Source organism: Pipistrellus kuhlii, unplaced genomic scaffold, assembly GCF_014108245.1.
Source record: "Pipistrellus kuhlii isolate mPipKuh1 unplaced genomic scaffold, mPipKuh1.p scaffold_m20_p_4, whole genome shotgun sequence".
NCBI lineage: Eukaryota > Metazoa > Chordata > Mammalia > Chiroptera > Vespertilionidae > Pipistrellus > Pipistrellus kuhlii.
Genome location: NW_023425540.1, coordinates 81,254,662 through 81,281,215, shown reverse-complemented (window position 1 = coordinate 81,281,215; position 26,554 = coordinate 81,254,662). Strand labels below are relative to the sequence as shown.

Sequence of the window (26,554 nt, the reverse complement as noted above, 5' to 3'; positions counted from 1 at the left end):
TTTGAGTTCGCAACCTGGGCACGTGCCCTTGACCAGAATTAAACTTGGGACCTTTCAGTTCACAGGCTGATGCTCTATCCACTTAGCCAAACCAGCTAGGGCTGAAACATATAGTTTTAATTATGAAACACTTAAGGTTCCATATTTTGCAGATCTCCTAAAGGAACTAGTAAATAAATGGAACTGTAGATGTGAACTAATAAGGTTAAGAAGAAAAATCAAGAAAATACTGTAACATTTGACTGAAGTATTAACTCCTCTATTTATACTACGGAACCAATTTATTTTCCTCTCCCAGCCTTGAAGAGCCCAGCAGCATTCCATGAGCAGATAAAAAGCTTGGAACGAGCCAGAGTAAGAAATCTCACTTTAAAATGTTATACTTCTCTGCTTCTCTCTTATTTCAAAGTACCAGGGGACAAGTAGCAATCTTACTCCTAAATATGTCAAAGGAGGAACTGCAGTGAATTTGCAAGATATATGCCATATAGAGTAATATATCCTGGGTTAATTTTATCTTGGAAGTTAATAGAAAATACATGACATTCAAATTTTGTTTTTAAAACTAGTGACTAATTTTATATATATATAAGACAAATCATATAAAAATACTTCTTTGCTTACTTGCTTTCAGAGCATAACCAGTTTTCAGAATAATAATGAAGTAATTCTGCCATTTGTTACCCCAGCAGATGGACACAGACCCTACTGTGTTACCTGTACATCTCTGACCAAGGGTAGGAGAATCTGACCGAATGAATGAATATGGCCTCAAGTCACTCTGTTTTATTCTGAGCTGACTCCATCATAGTTGCACACCGAATTGATATTTATTACTTTTCTTTAAAAGTACTAATATGCACATTTTTCTTTTTGTTTTAGGCAAAACTTCTATCATGTTTTATGAAAAGCATTTTCCAAAAATTCCTTTAGAATTTTCTCAGGATGCAATAATGATCTCTTAGAGTCTTACAAAATATAAAACTCTATTGTTTAGAGTTGAGTACAATTCTGAATAAGAAAATCTGATCAAGGATATGAACTCACCAAAGAAAATATATGAGTAATTTTAGTAAATTATTATTTAGGTGGATTTTTTTTACTTGACCTGAAGTTTATATTTTTTAAAATATTTAAATGTGTCTGTTCAAAAATCAATTTTAAAATTATGAGCCTTTGCCTTTCCCAAGTTTTAAAATAAAGGTCCATAACTTGATTACTTTATACCAGCATATACTATGTCCTTGTACAATTTTGAAGGCTGCAATTTAAATCATATATTGGATAATAGTTTCTCAAAGCATTAATTTCTACTTTTCTCTTTCTCTCAAAATCATGACCAAAAGGGTATCAATTAATTTAAATGGAGTACCTTGAGAGAAAAATATGTAAAACCACAATAAGTCATAATCAATTTATGACAAGATTTTTCTTTTTTTTAAGACTGAAAACTTTTTGAAGCACAAGATTCGAAGCCGACCAGATCGTTCTGAACTTGTCAGGATGCACATTTTAGAAGGTAAAAGTTTTGTTTCTGCTTATTTTATGTGAGAATGCCACCATTTCTCTTTATTACCATTTAATAACTTTACCCCACAGGCTGACATCCTCCATGGATAGCAACATGAAAACCCAAAGTTATGTTAGATACATGGGAAAGGTTTGATTCTCCAAATAACCTACTGATCGACTGACTCTTCCCCTACCAGCTGGTACCATAGGTGTCTATCACACTGTTCTGGAAAAACATTTTCAGTCCAAAGGAATTCTTCTTCAGCAAGAGACATGTGCCCACTCATTAAGTAATAACGGGTACAATAGCCACAAGTCTAACTATAGATTTTCAGCTACTTGGACCCTGTTATGTCTGCCTGGTACAATGTCCACACCTAACATTATTGCTTTGTTGCTACTTGCCCACAACAATCCAGCTGATTTGACCATTATCTTAAACATCCTCTACTCAGCCCATCAAATTTTCTCTTCTGGCCTCATCACTTATAAAGCTGGTAGGGATGATTCTATTTCATCTTTCGTGAGACAAATGGCTAAGGCCAGGATATTTTTCTCTCTGAAGACATAGCATTCTTTTTTTTATTATGGTTGGCACTATTACACATGCCCCCCGGCTCCCCCTTGCCTTCACCATTGTTGTCTGTGCCCATGGGCTACACATATGCATTTCTGTTCTTTGGCTAATCTCTTCTCATCCCCCTACCCCTACACTCCTCTCCTCCCCTCATAGCTCTGTCAGTCTGTTCTATGCCTCCATGCCTCTGATCCTATTTTGTCCGTCAGTTTATTTTGGTCATTAGCTTCCACATACTATAAGTGAGAGCATATGGCATTTGTCTTTCTCTGACTGGCTTATTTCGCTTAGTTTAATCTCCAGGTCCATCCATACTATTACGAAAGGAAAGAGCTCCTTTTTTACAGCTGAGAGAGAGAGACAGACAGATAGACAGACATTGATGTAAGAAATGTCGATCCCATCAGGGGTTGAACCCACCATGTTTTGCTATACAGGACAACACTCTCTACCTGAGCCACACGAGCTTTTATCCACTCATCTACGGATTGATACTTTGGCTCTTTCCAGACCTTGGCTATTGTAAACACTGCTATGAACATCAGGGTACATATATTCTTTCTTATTAGTGTTTTGGGGTTCTTCGGATATATTCCCACAAGTGGGTTCACTGGGTGAAACAGCAGTTCCATTTGTAATTTTTTTAGGAAACTACACACTGTTTTCCACAGTGGCTGAACACAGAGCATTCTTGAAAGCTGGTATCACTACCATAAATTTCCCAAGTTACATTTTCTTTCCTTGTTTTGCTTCTCTGACTAATTTATTGAGCTTGACCCTGTGATAGTCTTCCGTATGTTAAAACTTGAAAAGATACAGAAAGAATCTGAAAATTCCTCAAATATTCAGACACAATTATTATGTAGAGGAAAGATTAGATCTGTTCTCTCTTGCCTGATGACAGATTTAGTATCAGAATTAGGTTGACATTAATAGTAAGGTATTAGGTTGTAGCTCAACATAAGGAATAATACCCTAAAAATACAGACTCTTCAGGAAGCCATATGGTGGCTGTGATCAGAGGTGTTTAGTGATTGGCCAATGAGCTAGACACCAGAGGCCAGCAAGTGAACCTGTCTTCATGGAGTTTACATTCTAATGGCACCGACAGACAAACAAAATAAATGAATTACAGATTCAGAAAAGTCCTCTATAAGGAATAAAGAGGCTGCTATGAGAATGAGTACAGGCTGACACCATATTAATGATATTGTAAAGAAGCTACAAGCATAAAGTTAGTCTCTACAACCTCAAGTAGGGTCTTTTCTAGCACACAGAATCTATGATTATGTGACCATCTTCATGTCGGGCGGGAAGTGGAAGCCCCTGGCTGGCAAACTCTCCAGGTTGTGCTCTCGGAAGTCCCCTGAACTAAAACACTCCGGTGGTAGGGCGGAGCAGCTGCAGCTATCAGTGAGCCTCCAAAGAAGTAATTTACTGGTAAGTGACCAGACACATTAACTGGTAAGTGACATTTATCTAGTCACTTACCAGTAAATTACTGCTTTCTCGGCCTGCAGACATCATGACCTATAAGAGGCATTTTGGGAGGAACAATGCTGCTTGTTTCATCTTACCCCTAACTGTAACAGACTTTATTAATATAATTAAAACCAAGGCCAAAACTATCAAAAGAAATCACATTTGCTTTTTATAAAGAAGGCTACCCAATATTTAAAAACCTAATCATGTACATGAATGAACCTTAAGTGATGTTTTTAAGACATCTGTCCTCAAGTTGAAATTTTTGAAGAAAAAAATGTGTCATCTATACTGTTTAAAATGCCTTAAAACTATTCCCAACTTATTTTAACATTATCCCAATTTTATTGGCTTGGATATTTGGCAGGCAAAAGTCTAAATTATTTTCTGAAGTTCAGCAGCTAAAATCCAGCCTCGGCCTAATGGAAATGAGGTGGTAATAAGACTAGGGACAGCAATATACCGAAATACCAGCCTCTGAGTATTTATTTTTGGAATATATTCTTTCCAAACATATTCCTGGTATCACAAAGATTGTGTTGACGGGAGAGAAGAGAAAGGCAGAAGACTGCTCTACCTAGATCTTAGCAGAAGCATTTAAATATCAATCTAAGAGTGCATGATCTAATTCTCACAACCTGTCATCCTCTATTGTTGGGAGTGTTTTACTTAACAAGATTGGGGCCACAGTTAATTATATGCAAAGTCATAAAAATGAGATGACTACACGTTATTTTAACTTACAAACATGCATTTATTTGCCAAAATTCTGAGGAGGGCTAGGACCTTCACTTTGGGGAAGGCTTTAATGAATGGAGTTCACTTCATCTTTCTTGTATAAAGCACAACCAGTGTACATTGTCTACAATTTCCATTTATGGTGAAAGAAAAACTTAGACACTTGAAAAGCAATGTGGGTTTTTAAATCCTAGATTTTACAATTTTTCCCCAAATCTTTTATAGTTAATAACTGCCCTAATTTGACAGTAGTTTTTTAATGATTGACCTTTCTCAAATTGTTCTGAAGGATTTGTACAGGTTTCTAAGAGCATTTGAACAGGTTTCATTTTATTTTTTTATTCTTATATTTTTTAAACTCTTTATTGTTGAAAGTATTAATAATCATTCTATTTTTGAACTTTGTCTTTCCTCATAACATCTAATTATATTATGTATTGACATTAGCAATCCTGACAGGTATGAACTATTTTGTGGACAGTCATGGTTTTGGCAAGCATATAAATCAACTAGTGGAAAGATAAGTGCAGTGACTCGTGATCAATATGGGTTTGAGCTGTACAAGTCCACTTATATATGATTTTTTCAGTAAATGCTATAAATGTATTTTGTCTTCCTTAAAATTTTCTTAGTATTTTACTCTAGCTTACTTTATTCTAAGAATACTGTGAATAATACATATAATATATAAAATATGTGTTAATTGGCTATTTAAGTTATCAGTAATGCTTCTGGCCAACAGTAGGCTATTAGTAGTTAAGTTATATGTAGATTTTTTAAATATATATATTTTATTGATTTTTCACAGGAAGAGAGAGAGAGGGATAGAGAGTTAGAAACATCAATGAGAGAGAATCATCTATCAGCTGCCTCTTGTACACCCCCTACTGGGGATATGCACGCAACCAAGGTACATGCCCTTGACTGGAATTGAACCCGGGACCTTACAGTTCACAGGCCGACGCTCTATCCACTGAGCCAAACTGGTCCCGGCTACATGTAGATTTTTGAACACACCAAACCCCACCGAGGTGTTCATTGGTCAGCTGTACTCAGATGCTCAGCAGAGTAATTTATCAGCCTCAGGTTTGCAGTGAGCTTTGGCTTCAACAAGGACATTTTACCTACAAAATGAAGAACATCAGTTAATCCTGAGAGTACTTACAGAGAATTTCATTAAAAGACCTTCTGTATAATTTAAGAGGCAAGCAACTTTCAACTTAAAATTCTGAGTTAACACCTCATCATTATGTTTGAACGATTATAAACATTATTTAGAACAATGTAATAAAATGTTAGTGAGAGTTATGATAAATACAAGTAATTGACAGAATTATGCAAATGAACAAGTTATGATGTTTATAATAGTTTCACAACTTCATTTATTTGTAAGTAGATGAGTTGATGCTTCTATATGACCAGTAATTACTATGTACAGTAATTGAATGTTCTAACAGACACTGGGTTATTTATGTATGCCGAAATAAAGCCAAATTCTTAATTATGATGATTGACTCTGAGACACATGGGGATCAATACAAGAATGTGACTTGAAGCTCTTCTCACTGACTCCTGCAGAGGTTTATATCCTAAAATACAGACTTCTAAGATACAGTGTCTCTCCTCTGGGAACTGACTTTCCAATGAAGCCAAATCTAAAACAGTGAATTTCATGAACCATGGACCATATCTGTCTTGTTCACCCTCTGTATCCTGATATCTTATAAATGTGAATATGTCCCTCTTTCCATAAATGAACAATAGCAGTGCCCCATTTTTTGCTTAAGTTCATGTTAATTTGAGTCAATGGGCATCCATTTGTATAGGCTATCCAGGACTAAAAATATAAAATATATACTGGAACGGTCTTAAAAAGTCATTTTCTTTTCCCATAAAAATGTTGAGAACACATCAATATGTTTAAACCAATTTAACTTAAATTAGTTGGCTTGAAATAGCATTGTGGACTAGAGACAGTAATTCAAGTAATGGTTTAAACTGTGTTTCTTCTTTTAGAAACATTCGCAGAGCCATCCCTGCAGGCCACTCAGATGAAGCTGAAAAGAGCCCGCCTCGCTGATGATCTCAATGAAAAGATTGCTCAGAGACCTGGTCCTATGGAGCTGGTAGAGAAAAACATCCTGCCTGTAGACTCCAGTGTTAAGGAAGCAATTATAGGCAAGACTCTAAAAGTTTATTCTGGGAGGAAAAAAAGCTTGGCAGTTATAGAGAAAACAAATTTACTTTTAAAGGCCAGCACCAGTCCTAAGTATTGTTTTCTGGTGGGTTGGAAATTAACACTTGCATTGATTCCATGATTATTATTATTACAGTTGTCCCTCAGCATCCAAGGTAGATTGGTTCCAGGACCCCCCCATGGATACCAAAATCCTTGGATGCTCAAGTCCTGACTATAAATGCCATGGTATTCGCATTTAACCTACCTACCATCCTCCCATATACTTCAGATCATTTCTAGATACCTAATACCATGTTAATGCTATGTAAATAGTTGTTAAACTATATTGCTTGGGAATAATGGCCTGAAAAAGTCTGTACATGTTCTAAGAGACATTCATCTTAGGCCTAACTGTGTAGTACATGTCAGCAATAACGTCACGTTTTGGGGGAATATTTATCATCTGGAGTTGTTTGAATCTGAAGATGCAGAACCCACAGATACAGAAGGCTGACTGTATATTAACTATTGTTAAGAATAGCATCTCTTACCAGTTAACACAGAGATTCTCCTTACATCCTAGGTTTAAATCTTTAAGTTCTGATTTCCTTATCACATTTGTCTAAGTTAGACTTATTGTACTGTACTGTTTAGTTTATTGTTTTGTTTAAAATTTTTACAAAGTTCTTATTTTTGTTCTATTTACTTCTAAGAAAGATAAAGAAAAATAGCTTGTTCTTTGTTAGTTCAGCAAGGTAAATAGCAGATGAGTTTATATGTATTCATTATGAATGGTAGTATTTTATTGTACTTTGTTACTAATGTTTCTACTTTTTTCTGGTATAAGATTTAGCATGAAAAATAAATTCCAGAATAATGCCACTTACTCAGCAAGCAAATTTGTTTTGGTTAATCCTCACCTAAGGATATTTTTCCATTGTTTTTTAAAGAGAGTGGAAGGGATGGGGAGAGACAGAGAGAAACATCAATGTTAGAGAGACACATCGATTGGTTGCCTCCTACCCGAACCAGATCAGGGCCAGGGATCGAGCCTGCAACCTAGGTACATGTCCTTGACAGGAATCGAATCTGGCACCCTTCATTCCATAGGTTAACTCTCTATTCACTGAGCCAAACCGGCTAGGGCTCTACAAGCAATTTTTAAAGTTAATATTCTACTTGAAAAACTATGATAGTTTCCATTACTCATGGGACTTTCTGTTTTGCATTAGTATGAATTTCAATCTTAAGCAATTTGTAGTCCATAATTCGAAGTGATACAATCAACTATGATTCTTTTTAATCCCAAGGAAACGGGTTTCCAAAAGCAAAGTATCGGTATAGCTGGGCCACTCATGAAGTGGGACTTAGCACAATACCCAGTCACCAGCGCCATTTCCCATTGCCTATTAAAGCTTTGTAATAGTTGGATTCCAAATCAGGATCCAAATAAGGTCCACATGTAGCCTTTGGCTGATACACCTCTTAAGTCTAAATCTTGTACATGGGTCTTCTGCCTCCTTTCATTTCTCACTATTTGTTTGTTGATAAATGTGGTAGTTTTATCTGTGGCATTTGATTTTACTGGATGCATTTGCATCCCCGGGTGTCGTTAAAAACTTCTGTCTCCTGTACTTCCTATAACTGGTAGTTGGATTCAAAGGCTTGATTTGATTCATGTTTGATTCCCCCCCCCAAGTAATTAAGGTAGGTAGTGGTGATATATTGAAATTGATATATATATATATATATATATATATATATATATATATATCCAGATTCCTAAGTTCTTAGAAGAAGAAGAAAAAAAAACACCAATGTTTCTCCTTCTTTTTCATTTTAATTTTGGTATTTACAAATCATTTCTTTCTTTAGGTGTTGGGAAGGAAGGCTATCCCCAAACTCAGGGTGATTTCTCATTTGACGAAGACAGTAGTGATGCTTTGTCTCCAGACCAGCCCGCCAGCCAGGAGTCGCAGGGCTCGGCTGCATCCCCAAGTGAGCCAAGAGTTAGTGAGTCACCGTCTCCTGTGACTGCAAACACTCCAGCCCAGGTATCATCCTTGTTTCTACCCCTAAATAGAGAACGTACCTTGCTTTTTTGTATATCAAGTATATATCTTGTAATTTACATATCAGTACATTCTCACTAGAAGTCTGAAAATATAGAGAAATATCTATTCACTTGTAATCTAACCACTGTTAACATTTTTCAATAGAGTCTTGCATTTTTATTTTAGTTTGTAACTCTTAAAATTTCTCACATAATTTTTTTAGATATAATTCATATATCATAAAGTCCACCTTTTTCTTACCACCTTTACCATTTATTTTATTTTATTGGTTTCAGAGAAGAAGGGAGAGGGAGAGATAGAAACCTCAATGATGAGAGAGATTAATTGATCGGCTGCCTCATGCTTCCCCCTATGGAGGATCGAGCCTACAACCCAGGCATGTGCCCTTGATCAGAATGGAAACGGGGCCCTCCAGTCCACAGGCCAACACTCTATCCACTGAGCCAAACCAACTAGGGCACCACCTTCACCATTTTAAAGTGTACAGTTGAGTAATGTTAAATATACTCACATTGTTGTGCAAGATTGCCAGAATGTTTTTGTGTTGCAAAACTGAAATTATACCCAATAAACAACTCCCAGTTCCTCCCCCCCACCTCCAGGCCCTAGCAACCACCATTCAGTTTCTGTCTTTATGAATTTGACTGCTTTAGATATTTCATATTAGTAGAATCATACAGTATTTTTCTTTTTGTGACTGTCTTATTTTACTTAATATAATGTACTCAAGGTTCATCCATGTTGTAGTATGTGACAGAACCTCCTTTATTTTTAAGGCTGAATAATACTCCACTGTATGGATTTACATTTTTTTATCCATTTGTCAATGGATATTGGGTGGTCCCATCTCTTGACTATTGTGAATAATGGTGCTGTGTACTTGGGTTTTCAATTCTTTTGGGCATATACTCAGAAGTGAAATTGCTGGATCATATGGTTACTCTATTTTTAATTTGCTAAGGAAGCTGCAATATAGGTCTCCATAGTTGCTATACCATTTCATATTCAGCAGTGCACGAGGATTCCAATTAGCCACATCCTTGCTGATGCTTGTTAATTTATGTTCTTGTAATAGTAGCCATGCCAGTGGTGTGAGGTGATATCTCACTGTGCTTTTGATTTGCATTTCTTTAATGATCAGTGATATTGAGCACCTTTTCATATGCTTGTTGACTATTTCTATATTATCTTTGGAGAAATTTCTGTTAAATTTCTTGCCCATTTTTTAATCAGGTTGTTTTTCTATTGTTGAGTTGTAGTTCTTTACATATTCTGGATATTAATCTTTTATCAGATATATGATTTGAAAATATTTTCTCCCATTCCATGTGTCACTTCTTCACTCTGTTGATAGTGTCCTTAAATGCAAATAAGTTTTTAAGTTTGATATAGTCCCTTGTCAATAAATATATACATCGCTTTTTATTGCTACACTAGAGGCCCGGTGCACAAAATTCATGCATGGGGATGGGGTGTCCCTCAGCCCAGCCTGCACCCTCTCCAATCTGGAACTCGTTGGGGGATGTCCAACTGCTGGTTTAGGCCCGATTTCACAGTTGGACATCCCTCTCACAGTCTGGGACTGTTGGCTCCCCACCACTCACTTGCCTGCTTGCCTACCTACCTGCCTGATTGCCTCTAACAGCTTCTGCCTGCCAGCCTGATCATCTCCTAATCACTCCCCTGCCAGCTTGATCAACACCTAACTGCTCCCCTGGTGGCCCAATTGCCCCCAACTGCCCTCTCCTGCCAACCTGGTCACCCCCAACTGCCCTCCCTTGCAGACCCCCCCCCAACTGCCCTCTCCTATAGGCCTGGTCCCCCCAACTGCCTTCCCTCCCCTGCAGACTCGGTTGCCCCCAACTACCTTCCCCTGGAGGCCCGGTTACCCCCAACAGCCCTCCCCTACAGACCTGGTCCCCCACAACTGCCCTCCTCTGATGGCCTGGTCACCCCTAACTGCCCTCCCCTCCATGCCTGGTCCCCCCAACTGCCCTCTCTCCCCTACAGGCTGGTTGCCCTCAACTGCCCTCCTTCCCCTGCAGGCCCGATTGCCCCCAACTGCCCTCTCCTGCAGGCCCAGTCATTCCCAACTGCCCTCCCCTGCAGGCGTGGTTGCCCCCAACTGCTCTCCTTGCTGGCCTGATCACCCACAACTGCCCATCCCTGCTGGCCTGATTGTCCTCAACTGCCCTCCCCTGCCAGCCATCTTGTGGCAACTATCTTGTGATCACATGGGAGCGGCTATCTTGTGTGATGGCAGGATGGTCAATTTGCATATTACCTCTTTATTATATAGCACATGTGTCAAACACAAGGCCCGCGGGCCAAATCCGTTCCGCCAGGCCTTGCAATGTGGCCCGCACCACGCTGTCATCACTGCACTCCGCTGCGTTTCCATCACAATGACAGTTTATGACTGTTCAGTAAACCATTCGGCCCGCGATTTAGGCTGGATTTTAGATTTTGGCCCCTTCTCTGATTGAGTTCAACACCCCTATTATATAGGATAGTATTCCATTGAACTGATACACTGCATCTCTTTTAACCAATTTCCATTGTTGGTTATTTGGACTTGTTTCCTGTTTTTCACTTATACACACAATAAGAGCCTCTATTGCAGGGGTCCTCAAACTTTTTAAAGTGGGGGCCAGATCACGGTCCCTCAGAGAGCTGGAGGGCCGGACTATATGAACTACTAATTCCTACTGTAACACCTCGGCTGCGCTCACTGCCCAAAAAACCTGGCAGGCCAGATCAGACTCCTCTGCGGGCCACATGTGGCCCGCGGGCCGTAGTTTGAAGATGCCTGCTCTATTGTATTCTTACATATTTGCTACACCCTGGGGTGTTTTTTTTAAGACATACACTGTTGAGCACTTATTCATTATTTCTCTGAATAATTACCATATATGGAAATTAACTTGAACCTTTTGTTGGGCAAAAGATAAGACAGTTTAATTGCTTTCCAGGTAGGTAATACAGATTTCTAGTCACTATGTGTTTACCACAGCAGGTAATATCATTACCTTAAGTCTTGCACACCATTTGGATATTTGACTCTTTATATGACTCCTTGATTTCTATTAGATTGAGTTCATTTGTTCAACAATTATATATTGAGTACCTTTTATGTGTCAGATTGTATTAGGAACTGAAAATCTAGTGCATGCAAAAGGATCTAAAATATTTTTTATAATTGCATTGGAAATACACTTTTTTTTTTTTTTCCAGTGGGTGTTCATGTTTCTTTTGATTTTATAAGAACTCCTATGCTGTATATAATTTGTTGTTCTCTCCTTATGGTTGTCAACTTAATGGTCATTGATGCCAGTTCAGCCCCATTAGGAATCCCCAATTTGGTGTGTGTTGAAGAAGGAAGCTTTATTCAGTGCAAAACAGCTCAATTGTGATACAGCTTGGCTGTGAAAACAGCAGTTCTCAGGCAGCCTTGAGGCCAGGCCTCTCTAGGTAGACTGCTCTGCTGTGCTCCTCACTGGTCTACTCTGTGCTCTAATAAGACATCTTTGTTTTAGCTCATCCAGGGAAATGCAGTGTTCACTGAAAGAGGAAAGTGTACTTTCAGAGGGTAGCTGGTTTATATGGATAGAAGTTACCACTCTTTGTTTTGATTGGCCTGTTTTCATGCAAATGAGGACTACAAATCCTCGAATTTTGACTGGTTCAAAAGGCACTGTCCTGATTGGTCAGAATAGAACCACTCTGGTTGGTCAGAGCTGCACAACTCCAATTGGGTGGAGAAAGCCTCAGTCCCATTAGTTGAAATAGGATTCCAGGAATTCCTTTATAAGAGCTGGCTCAGATGGCAGAAAACAGTACAGGCAAGCGGGTCAGTGCGGAGGCAGGTAGTTCAGTGCAGGCTTCTCTATAAAGAGCAGTTTGCATGAAGGGTTCCTGTTAAAAATGGCTGCTAGCACCGAAACCGGTTTGGCTCAGTGGATAGAGCATCGGCCTGCGGACTGAAAGGTCCCAGGTTCGATTCCCGTCAGGGGCATGTACGTTGGCTGCAGGCACATCCCCGGTAGGGACTGTGCAAGAGGCAGCTGGTCGATATTTCTCTCTCATCGACGTTTCTAGCTCTCTATCTCTCTCCCTTCCTCTCTGTAAAAAGTCAATAAAATATATATTTTTTTTAAAAATGGCTGCTAGGCTTTGGGTTTTTTCTTGTGTTTTCTTTAATAACTGAAGTTTTTTATTTCATGTACAAGAGATAGCATTCTGTGGTAAGGTAGATATCTTAAGTGACCCATTCATAAAAGTTTAGCTGATCCAACTTAATGAAGTCTATATCCTTCTTGTACTGACTGACACACTGGAGGCACATATCGAGGCCATATTTCCAGATCAGATCATGTACATTTGAGCAGACATGGCAAGAATGAGAATCTTGCTAAATCTTCTCTGATGGCTCCAACAGAGTTGCTGGTTACCCATCTTGCTTTCTTTGAAGTAACGAGGCAAAAGGCTAGGCTCTGAGGGTTTTTTAAGTCAAAATTATTGAGCTACTTAATGGGATTGGTCAAGTTCAGTAGAAAATGTCCTTGTTAAAGTCTAACATCATAGATTTTTTTAGTTGGAAAGGAATTTAGCAGTTATTTGCCTTAACTCTTACACTAGGGGAGGTCTGGGTTCAGAGAGGTATGGAAGTTTGGGGATTAAAAATATTTGATTATTTTCTTATAGCATTTCTTCTCTTTCATGAATATCTGTCTTTCAGCATTATTTTCTTCCTTGTACTAATCACTATAATCTGAACTATATTAATTTCTTTGTTATTGTGTCCATGCCTCTAAATAAATGTGAAAGTGTTAGCCTATGAGGAGAACTTAGACTCAGAGGACAAGAGCTACGTGTGTGTGTGTGTGTGTGTGTGTGTGTGTGTGTGTGTGTGTGTATGTGTGTCTGTGTGTGTCTGTGTCTGTGTCTGTGTCTGTGTGTCTGTGTGTGTCTGTCTGTCTATCTTCAACATCTAGCATAGGCCCTGGTTCAGGAAAAGTGCTCAGTAAACATTGAACTCAGCACCATGAGGCTGACTAACATCCAGCTCGTATCGTATAATAGAAGCAGTGTTTGTGTTCTTCCTTTGAGAACAAAGCCTCTCCAGCTTGGACTCATCATGTAGCTTGGGTAGCTACAGTTCCTATGCTCCTGTCCAAGTTTACAGGGCAAGAGTGACTAGCCCCTCAGCTTTGCTGGAGCCTGGCCTGGAAGAAGGATGGGTCAGGGACCAGCCCACAGTCCAAGGTCTAAGCAGGCAGAGAGGGAGAGTAAGGAAAACCAGCCCCTACTGTGTTCTCACATATTTGCTGCACCCTAGTTTTGAGCTTAAAAAACAGGGCTAAAAAGAATGTCAAGTATGCAAGTAAATAACATTAAAACACAGTTCTACTTATCCATTTGGGTTCTTTTCTGCTTCTGTCTGAGTAGGTCAGGATAGTAGATAGCTAATAGCATGGCCTTAGCTTTTAGTAACACAGAATTTTTAGTAACACCAAAAAAATTTAGCCATCTACCTGGTAATGGCTTCACAACAGTTCACCTGTGAAGACTGTCATTCTCCTTTTTCCAGCATGGCTCGTACTGTTAGGTTTTTTTGCTTTGCTCCTGAAACTTGGTCTCCAGCTAAGTTTGTAAGTCAGAAACTTTTAACCAGAGGTAGTCCTATCTAGTGGACTGACATTCCTTGAAGAAAAAGAGAAATAGCCATTTTTCTTTAAAAATAAGTATGATCTATTTATTGCCTTAGATCATTCTTGAACATAAACAGTTTTTATAACATGCTTTAGTATTGCTGCTTTAGTATTCTGCCTGCTGTGTGCAAACCATTAACAGTCTGCTCTTTATCTGTTAACCGAGCCTGTGGGCAGATACCCTCTTTAGAGAACAGTACACTCCCTACTTACACATTCAAGTAAAAGAACCCAGAATCAGAGCTGGCTCGCTGCAACTTTACTTGTTATGTAATTTCTGTACCATATGCCTCAAGGCCTTCTTAAATTTTATTTTATAAAATTTAAAGGATTGTGTGACCTTCATAGTATTTATAAGTAAGGGATCTGACAAAGATTCTTATTATTTATATTTTTATTCATACAATTAAAGAAGCATCTCTCTGTTAACTGTACTATATTGTTTTGGCGAATTTTGTACTTTATTATTTAGTGTTGTTTATAGAATTTATCCAGGCATCTCACTTGATATATAAAAAATATATTTATCTCCCTAAATATAATTATTTCACATTATAATAGTTCAAGGGGAAAGTACCTACCTGAAAACACTGCTTCTCATTAAACATGAAGTTTCCAAGAGGCAGGGACGTCCCATAATTTTATCTTAGTAACTTCGTAGTGAACACACAGGATCCAGCACACAAGCAAGTGTTTACTACCAAAAGTACATAAATTAAAAATTGTCAACAAGGACATGGAAAACTAGAACCCTTGTGCACTGTTGATGGGATTGTAAAATGCTGCAATCACTATAGAAAATGGTATGGCAGTTCTTCAAAAATGTATAATAGAACGACCATATGATCCAGCAATCCCACTTCTGAGCATATGCCCAAAAGAATTGAAAGCAGGGACTTGAACCGGTATTTGTACACCCATTTTATAGCACCATTATTCACAGTACCCAGAGGTAGAAGCAATCCATGTGTCCATCCATTACAAATGAGTGGATAAAATAATGTTTAAACACACAATGGAATATTTTTCAGCCTTAAAAAAAAAAGGAAACCTGATACAGCTATAACATTGAGACGTGAAATAAGCCAAACACAAATGAAATATGTTGTATGATTCCACTTATATGAGGTCATCAAGTAAATGGTGGTTGCCAGGAGCTGGGGAGCCTGGGGACTGGTTTGATGGGTACAGAGTTTCAGGGCAAGTTCTGGAATGGGTGGTGGTGACAGCTGTAGGACAATGTGAATGTACTGAAGTCCATAGAACTATTCACTTTAAGTGGCTTAAATGGAAATTTTTATGTTATGTACGATATATTTTACCACAATTTATTTTAAAAATAGATTTTTTAAATGAGAGGGATACATGCAAATCCTCACTGCTAATTAGGCAATCAAGTAACAACTAACTGCTCAGGTGATATTGTGCTAATAGATTAATTCACTTTTAATGTTCAACTACTTGCTCTAAAAATGAAATGTTTAAATACAAACATAAAATATCCTTCCATCTATTACATTTTCAAAGCACATGTTTTTATTTATAATCAACTTATTCACTGAGTAGTGTTCATTTTTTGTCTGGGGATTGGAATAATACGGAAAAAAATATTTTTTAAATAGTTACATTTTTAATCTATTTGCATATTACCATCATAATTAACATCTCTGCTGCATTCTAAAATAAAAGCACATTAATTATAGATTTTAAATCAACAGTACAAAAAAAATTTGTCTTTAATTATCTAGTTTTTGTCCTTTTAAATTGTGTAAAGAAATTCTAATAAAAAAGGAACTTACCAGAGAATAGTGATTGGTCCTTGGAAGTATATCATCTTTTCAGAAGGAACCAGTATAGACGCCTGAAATGTTATGAAACGTTAGTCAGTTTAAACATTTGCTCTGACTTGTGTTTTTCTTTTGTATCACTACTTTCCCATAGCACTTTCTAGTAAGGGAAAGGTCAGTCTTTCAGATTGGAAGTACTTTCCTTTGAGTTTATTTAACACATAAATATCCACTCTGAGACCACAGTGTTTCCTGACATTTCCTCTCATGACGTTATGATGACAGTTACAGAACTAGCAGTCATGAGACCTATTACTTGTGATGAGAACAGTGATCAGATCCAGTAAAACAAAGCAAAGTTTGCAGCTTTTTTTGTTTGTTTGTTTCTTTAGGGAAAAGATTCTGAAATCATTTTGAGACTGAACTTCGATAATACATGAGGTGAACTTAGGTCTCAGTGGCAGTTTACGCATATTTAAAGCATTCTCTTAAGATTTTAACATATTTCTCAACCTACTGTGAAACAAAATAAGTATTTTTTATTGCTTGGATATTCTCTCACTCTTAATCCTTTTTTTAAGATAGTCATTTAAGAAGCATTAATATCTACATTTTATTTTTATTTTTGTAACTCTAGCCAGTAGGATTCTAACATTTAGATATGATCCAAGGTTTTTTGGAGGGTCCTCTCTAAGGCACATGAAACAGATTGGGAAAATGTAAAGCATTTAGCTATTTCTTCCTTTTTAACTGAATTTATTTTCGGATTAGGTAAAGTTAATCACTGGTATCTCGGTTGAGTTATTCTTGTATTATGCTGGAATCTGTGGTTTTCTGAATAGCAAAGTCACACTGAAATACCAAATGAAGATGGGAGTATCAGTCAGTAATAAGGGCTGAAGTCAGTTAGGTAGGGTCAAGAAATATAGGCAAAACGTTTCCATAAATGTTACAGTTAACACCACATTCATGCTCCTGGGTTATTTTTCAGATTATTAACACTGACTACTCTCAAATGCATCATTACTATCAAAACAGCCAGTGGGGACTAGGCTGGAAAAAATAGCTGCCAGGTTAGAATTAATGTGCAAGGAAATATATATTTTAAAATTCAATATCTGATTCTACTTCATATGCCAATTATTTAGTAGCCAAGGAATGTTTTTCTCCTGTGTGAATATTGACCCAGAGAGAAGTATCATTTCCCAAAAATGTACAAAGTGAAAGGAAAACAAATAACTTAGAACCCTACCCCTTAGAGCAGTGATCAGCTGGCTGTCAGCTTTCATCTGGTGCCAGAGGTCCATGGAGGAGCTGGCGTCACAGGGCCATTGGGGGCGGAGTCAGCCTGGAGCATAGGTGTCAACACTTTGGATAAGTTCTTCCTTTCATTTCTGTTTGAAAATGAAATTGAGTGTAGCCAATTTTTTAAAAGCAAGTCTTTTCTATTGTCAACACTTACAGTTACTGATAATTACTTAAAAGCTGAAATCATGGCAAAATAATAAATGTCAGAGCTAACATGGGCAGCACAATTAATTGCACACTTACACACATGCAGGCCCAGAGGCTTGAGAGTGTGACCTATCATGAGTAAAGCCACAAGGAATTTCCATTCACCCATTAAACAAATATTTATTGAGTATCTAGTATGTGCCAAGCTTCATATTTCTTGCAGCTAATAGCCTTCTGACTTTTCAGGTCATTTATTTTAAGGAGCGAAAATACAGTTTACTATTTTTAAACCCAAATACTTCAACAAGAGAACTGACTTTGATTGTTGTAATGAATTTGAGAGTTGTTTGGAAAAGTTAAGTGATAAAGAAACTTTTCCTTAAGATAAGGCTGGAAATAAGCCCAAGTAGTAATCAATAGGCAACATTTGACTGATTCATTGTAATAGTAATATCTTTTTCCAGTAAATGAATACTTAAAGAAGAGTGCTAGTTGGAATGGATTGTTAGGTGGTTGATAAAAACCTAGCCAAGTCTTCTGTGGTTTCCTTTGTTAATATATGATCCCAAATTGAAATTGAATAATTGCCCAGATAACAAATTAAGTTCTTGCTTTAAGTGTGAGGATGCTGCCCATGAAACAAGTCAATCTTTACAGAAATATTTTCTTTGCAAGAGATGGGGGAGAGGATGATGAGTACTAGTCGGGTGTGGAGGTAGCAGGAGGACACGTGCAGGAGTGGGCCTGCAGGAGTGAAGCTTTCTCCCAGATGCTGCCTGGCAGTGGGTCTCGGTGTGGCGGAGGGGCTCACAGGCCCTGAAACAAAGACTAAAGATGACATTGGAATTAGCCCGGATTAGTGAGACCTGTAAGGCAAGAAAACTTTATGAATACCATGTATGTTTTGACCATTTTACAAGAGTCCTGTACTTTTTTTTTTTCTGCCAAGAAAGGGTGATTCTGACCATATTCCTGAGAAAACACTATAGTTTAATCAATCTAACCCTATTTAGAGTTAGCTTTTTTATACTAGTATTGAGGCAAAGACTTTTGGTTTTACAGAGATAAGACATGTTATTCCTCAATCTGGGTCTATAACATAATAGTTTCCTTTGTTTCCTTTGTATTGGGATCTTTTTTAAATGAGGTCATTGCCTTATAATTCTGGTTTTTCTATTTTCACTGTCATTGATTTCACAGACTTGTTCCTTTCTGCCTTTTCCACCAGTTTACTACAGTGTCCCCAACAGTTCCTGAATTCTTGAAAACTACTACTACTACTACTACTACTACTACTACTACGGATCAGCCCCCTACAAGGTGCACAGCTCCTGTGCTCCCCCCAAACACTGTGTCCTCAGCAAAGCCTGGGCCAACACTGGTAAAGGTGGGTACTCCACATACAAACTGGTTTGAGTGTCTTGTGACTCTTGTCTGTAGCCCCATACATGGAAGACAAAGGCCTGTGTCCACACCACCCAGCCTGCCTGTTAGCCTGGAGCCTTGAAGACAAAAGCGTGGGAGGACTTGCTAGACCAGACGTTAATATTTGAAACTACCACCTTCAATGCACGACCTATTACTCCGCAGTCACAGAACAGCACAAAATGTATATAAACTACTGGAGGCACAAGGAAGGGTGTAGGGGTCATTCTGTCAGCAGCGCCCCGTCCTTTGTCCCCCTTCCCCCCCTCACCCCCCCTTCCCCGCCATCAAGATGGAACAAGGGAAACAGGGTAGATGGAGGTACTTTCACACAGCATGTGAGTCCCGAATCTCACAAACAGATCTCTAATGGTAACATGATTCTGGACTTTCTACACAAGGTTAAACTCAGTGGAATTCCAGATATATTACATGACAGGTTAAAGGTTTGAAGAAGTAAGCACAGTTTTTTGATTTAGCAGATTTGGCCAGATGAAGCTTGGTTTGTTCTTCAGATAAGCTGCAGATTTGTGACATTGTTCCCTAGTCAAAATAACTCAGAATAAGTCCCAAAGAATATTAAAATGCGTGCTGTATAATACATTTTTCAAGTTTTTTTGAAGTGTACTTAAAACTGCTAAATAAAGTGGGGGTAGTGGAAAACCTGCAGAATACTTTATTCATCCCGATGTGGCTTTTGCCAAAACTAGCAGAACACAGATCTCAAACTAAAAAAGGACATTAGGGAGCCAGCTAACGCTCTCACCACCTTTCAGATGAGGAGACTGAGGCCCAAAGAAGTGAAGTGACCAGGCTAGGAAGGACGCAATCTCCCAAGTGCCAGGCCAGCCCTCTTTCTGCCTTCTCATTAACCCATTGCAGGACTCTTCAGAGGCACAGTGCTCATCTCCACCTGTCCCCGGGCCTGTCCTTGTCCCTGACAGGAGGTTCTGTTTCTACTCCTGGCTCGCTTTGTCAGTGTGGCTGCATCTATGTGCCTTCAAGGGTATATAGCAATATATTTCACCATCTACCATCGCTAAGTATTGGAGCCAGAAATTCCAGAGGGTGCCAAGTGGCAACCACGTCAATAAAATCAGCTCTTACCTCCTCCCACACCCCCAAGCATGTACCACAATGGCACAAAGAGCATTTGAATGCCAACCCATCTTTCCCTTCAGACTGAGAATTTGTTCTCTGCCTCTCCTACTCTTCCAAGTTCTCCTCTTCACTATGTCTGCCTGTAAGGAGGGCCTTGGTTGTACGGCCACAGGCATTGTGTAAGAATGTGAGGTCCAGGGGTTGGGGAGGTAACCCTAGGACTCTGCCAGTGGAGGAAAGGACGGTACATATTAGGAAACAGATCACAATCGTTTGGCTTTTTCTATGAGGAAAGCTGTTTCCCATCCTCACTTCCTGAGAGAATAGACATGTTCCAGCTAATAGGTAAATAGGTAATAGCAGATTTGCTCCGAGGAACACTGGTTTTTGAGTTTGTGTCCCCTCCCTTGTCAGCAGGTAGCTTCCTGGTCGCAGTCGGGTCAGTGTTAACAGTTATAGTCATACCTCCGAAACCCAGACCCCATTCATTGGTATGCTCAGTTTGAAAAGACTGGAAATAAAATGTATTATTGATAAAAACATAAGCACGTGACAGTGAACTGACTAATACTGTGAGATTACAGGAGGATTTTTAAAGGGCAAGGATATTTCCTGACATTGTGATGTGTAGTGAGTGCCTGACAATTCAAGTGATTTCTAATTGCATAACATTCATCATTAACTTATTCAGCAAATACTTATCTAGCACTTTTTATGTGCCAGGCACTGTTCTGGGTATAGTCACTGAAGCAGTGAAAGAAACATGACAAGGCACCCCACCTTGATTAGGACTGGGAGGTAAACAGCAAAACAGAGAGGGCTGACAGTGAAGATAAAGTGAGGACTGGAGCTGCCAAGCAAACAAGCATGCTTGGGCGGGATCTAAAAGAGGTGAAGGAGTTGCCATGAGGGTATCTATGGGCAAAAAGTAAATATAGCTATGGTGTCTGGTCTGTAGAATATGGTGATTTTAAAAAAATTTCCTAACTCAAATATGAACACATATAAAATGATACCATTAGCCATATTTAATGTAGTACTTCTCAAAAGTCTTCTTACTGAGTATTTTACCTAAGGAAGTTTAGGAATAATTTCTTATACCTTATTGCTTTGTTGGTGACCTTTTTTTTTTCTTCAAACAAAGTTATAATATGAATACTGAAAAGTAGAAAGTGATCTGAAAACTTATGAATGGAGAAAGAAAACTCAGGAGTCATCTGAATCTTAATCATAAGATGGGGTCTCACACACCATTTTCAAAATACAAATATATTTTTGTAAAAAATTTTAAGCACATATTACATTGCTCAGTATTTTTGCTTATGTGTACTTTCCATAGAAATGCATAGCCTTTATTCCACTTGATTCTCATTACAAGCATTTTTCTGTTTTTGCATATTCTCCATTGATTTTTTTAAAATATATTTTTATTGATGTCATAAAAGAAAGGAGAGAAAGAGAGAAACTTTAATGATGAGAATCATTGATTGGCTGCTTCCTGTTGACCCCCACTGGGGATTGAGCCCACAACCCAGGCATATGCCCTGACTGGGAATCACTGTGACCTCATGGTTCAATCACTGAGCCATACTGAACAGGCTCCATTATTTTTTAATGATTATAAAATATTACATAGTTATAGTGAAATTAGAGGTGCAGTACATGAAATTTGTGCACTCGGGGGGTCCCTCAACCCAGCCTGCGCCCTCTCGCAGTCCAGGAGCCCTCAAGGGATGTCTGACTGACAGCTTAGTCCCAGGGAGCGGGACTAAGCTGTCAGTAGGACATCCTTAGTGCTGCTGCAGAAGTGGGAAAGGCTCCTGCCACCCCCGCTGTGCTCACCAGCTGTGAGCAAAGCTTCTGACTGAGCAGGGGGAGTGCACTGACCAGCAGGGGGCAGCTTCTAGGTTGAGTGTCTGAGGTCATTGTGCATCATAGCTACTAGTCGTGCCGCTGTATGGTCGATTTGCATGGACCTAATTTTTTTTTCTATTGTATACTTAATTTACATCTTTTTCACTGGGAGATAATATATGGAAGCACTTGGCAATGTGTCTTCACAGAAGACTGAGTAACTATTGTTGAATGTGAATGGATGATGCTAAGCTGAGCATCTTGCCCGTAGTCTGAGGGAGAAATGAGTTCTTAGGAGCAACATTTCTTGATCAAGGGAATATGTGAATGTTTTCCTGACTCTCTAAACGTATATGGTATATTGCTTTCCACAGTGGCTCTACCAGTTCTGGAAGCTGCGTTGCTTTTTCAGTCCAAATCTTGAGGCACAATAAAATAGATTGCATGTGATGGCATCTCTTAAAATGCTCTTATTCCCTTTTTCTCATAAATAGCAAAGCCACCCCAAGAATTCAAATGACAAGCACCGTAGCAAAAAATGCAAAGACCCCAAACCACGGGTAAAGAAGTTGAAATATCACCAGTACATTCCCCCCGACCAGAAAGGTGAGAAGAGTGAGCCGCAGCTGGACTCCAACTACGCCCGCCTGCTCCAGCAGCAGCAGCTGTTCCTGCAGCTGCAGATCCTGAGCCAGCAACAGCAGCACTACAACTACCAGACCATCCTGCCTGCGCCACTCAAGTATGGGGCCGGGGCCGGGGCTGGCTTCTAAAGTGGGTTTTATTGTGGTTTTTATGAGGATCCATTAGTTACTGAAGGTTGGATGTTGTGATTTATTTGTGCTTAATGACCATTTTTATTTTATTACCATCAAAGCTTCTCATACAGTGTCTGAAGTCAGCACAGTGAGAATAGCTTGCATGCCACTCGGTTTTGTCCTCCTAAGTCGGCTCTGAATTTTAAAGTTAGAAGTGACTTTTCACAATTATGCATTCAATAAAGATTTGCCTAGTGGTAAATGCTATGAGAAAGCATAAGAGCTGGTAAAACAGGACCATAAAACTTGGAGTGGTCAAAGTTTTATGAAAAAGGCTGGATGTGTATGTGGGAAAGGGCCTGGAATGGGAAGGGCCCTCTGAGCAAAGGGGACGATATGAGTGGAGGTACAGAGTGCAGTGCCTGTTTATTGGATTGTGAGAAGAATGGCCTGTTGAATAACAAACATGACTTGTTTTTAAAGAAAGTGGAGGACAGAATTGAGTAGGCCCGATGTCTGCAGGAACCTGAAATCGGGCCAGCTCTACTCTTGATGTGGTAGTTGTTTCAGAGGCTGCACTGACGTGGTAAAATCAACATGCAGGAAAGAATCATTTGACGCCAGTACCGAAGGGAGGTCTGGAAATAGGAAAACCAGTTGGGAATTTTGCAGTAAAGTAGATCCCAGAAGATGAAATGGCAATGATAATGGAAAAGGAGGAACAGGACAGAAGTCCCAAAAGACAGTGAATGAAAAGTCTTTGTGACCAACAGCCATGGAGAAGAAACATTTTTCCACAGTTTGAGCCCAATTGGGAGGGAGTGAGTGAGTGAGTTCTGGCAGTTTCTGCGATTGAATCCATAGTAAGACATCCATGGCTTGTTTTAATTATGTAATAAAAGAAATTTATGCATCCTCAAATACTTTTTCTAGGAAACAGGTAAAAATGCAAAGCCCCCATCCTTCACTTTGTTCACTTTTTAGGAGGAAGGGATATTTATATTCAACTTGGAAAAGAAACCCTAGAAAAAGATCAAATTTCATACAGGGAAAAATTATTCTCTAGTTCAAGCCCCTCGACTTGTAATCACATGATCTGGAGACACAGAAGGCTAAGCATTCCTCCCAGGAGTGGAAAGCAAGACCCACTAAGCAGCTTCTCTGTAAGAAGGACCTCCGCATATGTTTTCTTGCAAGAACCAAATATGTCAAGAAAGGTTAGACTAGTCAGTCATTCAGACTTTACTGTGAAGCACTGAAATTTACAACATCAGGGCACGGAGATGAAGGAAGGAAGAATCTTGTAGCGTATTATTATTTTAAGAGCTAGCAAGCCTGAGACAGCTGTTGACATTGGCAGGGGCCCAGGAAGATCAAGAGCTGAAAGAGCATCAGAAACGAAAGGTGCCACTTGGCTGCTCTGTCCATGTCGGTGGTATCCCCACTGCCTCCACCCTCCTTGGGCTCCATGATAGTAACAGCAAAGATGCCCCAAGCAGTGTGCTCAGCACCTCACATCATCATCATCCACATGGTTACTATCCGGGGACCAATATTGTTGATTCCTTTCCCAGGCGAGGAAACTGGTCAACTGAAACCCCATAAAAGGATTTTTTGTGCTGTCTGTCTATGGAATAGTCTTTCCTGTAATGAACGGTATTGGGTGTATGGGACTGGCTTTGTAGATGAGAAGAATACATCTGAGGAGTGGGTTTCTGAACTCTACAGTTCTTCGTTTTCCCAAGGCTTCCAGTCCCCAGTCCTCCGCAAACATTCCCACCACTGAAGTGACCGAGCCAAGCCGTCAAGGAAAACTTCACACAGGAAGACCCAGTGACCAGGAGGAGGCAAGACTATGGTTCTTCAGTGCTGTCTCACCACACGAGGACTGAACACCAGTTCTGTTTAGCTTCCAAGTCCTAGAAATGGAGCTGGCTTTAACACTTTTTTTTTTTACCAAAACTCCATTATGAGAAACTAAATGTGGAAGTACTGCAGTGCCTGCAGTAGTGGGATTTTCTTGATAATGCAGCCTTTGGTACCATGGAAGGAACAAGAGCCTGAATGCACAGGGCTGTAATCCCACACACTGGCTGAAGGTTCCTGGAAGGTCATGCCATCTCTCTCAACTTCAGGTTTCTCATCCACACAATGATCACATTTATCCCCTCCTAACTTCCTCTTTTTTCCTCTTGATTTGGGGGAAAAAATAGGTTAATTTATTTCCATTACTTTAAAGGTTGAATTAAACACTGAACTGTTCATCATAGTAACTAGGAGTATTGTAGAATTTCAACCAAAAAGAGCATGAATAGAATAATTCACTGAAATTATGTATTCTCGAGATTATCTCATTCACAAGGGACCAAAAGTTGGTTGAGGGGAAGCTTACATTTTTATTTAATAAAGCACATACATAGATACAATACATAGATAAGCACTGCAGCATAGCCATGGTATTAAAATTTCATAGGGAGAGCAATAAGAAAAAAGTGTCTAAAAAGGCTCCTTACAGGGACAATATGAATGCTAGAGGCCCGGTGCACGAGACCGTGCATGGGGACAGTCCCTAGGCCTGGCCGGCAATCGGAAGTGTGAGTGTCTGGCGTCGAGGGCAGGTCCCAGTTGATCTCTTGCCCTAGGCAGCCCCTGGGGCTCCATGCGTCCCCTCCTCCATGGGCCTCAGTTTGGTGCAGACAGGCCTTTAGGGAAATTGGTACAAAAGCACCTAACTTTGGAACTTGACAACTGACTAACCAACATTTTTTAATAAACTTTTAAAATGAAGTATATCTTACATACAGAAAGTCCATAAATTGTAAGTAAAAATTAATGCCAAAGTAAGCGTGCCCATATTACCACCTACATCAAGAAGTAGGACATGCCCTGGCCAGTTTGGCTCAGTGGATAGAGCATCAATATGTGGACTGAAGGGTCCTGGATTTGATTCTGGACAAGGGCACATGCCCGGGTTGTGGGCTCGATCCCCAGGAGGGGGCATGCAAAAGGCAGCAGATCAGTGATTCTCTCTCATCATTGATGTTTCTATTTCTCTCTCTCCCTTCCTCTCTGAAATCAATAAGAATATATTTTTGCCCTAGCCATGTGACTCAGTGGATAGAGCGTTGGCCTGCGGGACTGAAAGGTCCCGGGTTCGATTCCAGTCAAGGGCATGTACCTTGGTTGCGGACACATCCCCAGTGGGGAGTGTGCAAGAGGCAGCTGATGGATGATTCTCTCTCATCGATGTTTCTAACTCTCTATTCCTCTCCTTCCCTCCCTGTAAAAAAATCAATAAAATACATATTGTTATAAAAAAATATATATTTTTTAAATGACATTGTATAAATTAATTTAAAAAAGAAGAAGAATTAGAACATTATCATAAGCCCGGGTCAAGTAGCTTGGTTGGTTGGAGCATTGTCCCGATAGGCCAAGGTTGCGGGTTTGGTCCTCAGTCCAGACACATACAGTAATCAACGAATAAATGCATAGATAGGTAGGAACAGCAGATCAATGTTTCTCCTTTTCACGCTCTAATATTAAATTTAAAAAAATTTTAAAGAAAAGCAACATTATCAGTCCCTCTCTCGGTGACTATCCTGACTTATATCCTATAGATTAGTTTTGCCTGCTTTTGAACATTATATAAATGCAAATCTATAGTACACATGTGTGTCTGGCTTCTTTTCTCATCATTATGTTTGTGAGATGCATCTTCACTGGTGCAAATAGCAGTTCATTTTTATTGCTGACTGGTATCCTGTAATTTATCCATCATACTCTTGATGGACAGTTGGGTTGCTTCCAATTGAGGATGATATGAAAAATGACATAATATCCTAGTCTGCATCTTATGGCTGACAAATGTATGTCTTTGTCAGGTGTCTGTCAGGAATG

At 39.3% G+C, this 26,554-nt stretch overlaps 1 protein-coding gene and 1 pseudogene across 11 annotated transcripts in view; one reads left to right on the top strand and one right to left on the bottom strand.

Annotated features, from left to right (window-relative positions):
* The window catches only part of MRTFB (myocardin related transcription factor B), a 178,334-nt gene that overhangs the window by 130,189 nt on the left and 21,591 nt on the right, over positions 1-26,554 (top strand). For 10 of the 11 annotated variants that reach the window (XR_004983190.2, XM_036411264.2, XM_036411267.2 and 7 more), the window contains 6 exons: positions 299-354; positions 1,444-1,519; positions 6,326-6,487; positions 8,364-8,542; positions 18,745-18,903; positions 22,391-22,638. Coding sequence is in view for 10 of the 11 variants with exons in the window: in XM_036411264.2 (XP_036267157.1) it covers positions 299-354; positions 1,444-1,519; positions 6,326-6,487; positions 8,364-8,542; positions 18,745-18,903; positions 22,391-22,638 (880 nt within the window). In the remaining variant the exon portion in view is untranslated. The remainder of the gene's footprint in view (positions 1-298; positions 355-1,443; positions 1,520-6,325; positions 6,488-8,363; positions 8,543-18,744; positions 18,904-22,390; positions 22,639-26,554) is intronic. The other variant, XM_036411265.2, reaches the window with a different exon arrangement.
* LOC118702961 lies at positions 9,895-13,045 on the bottom strand (annotated as a pseudogene).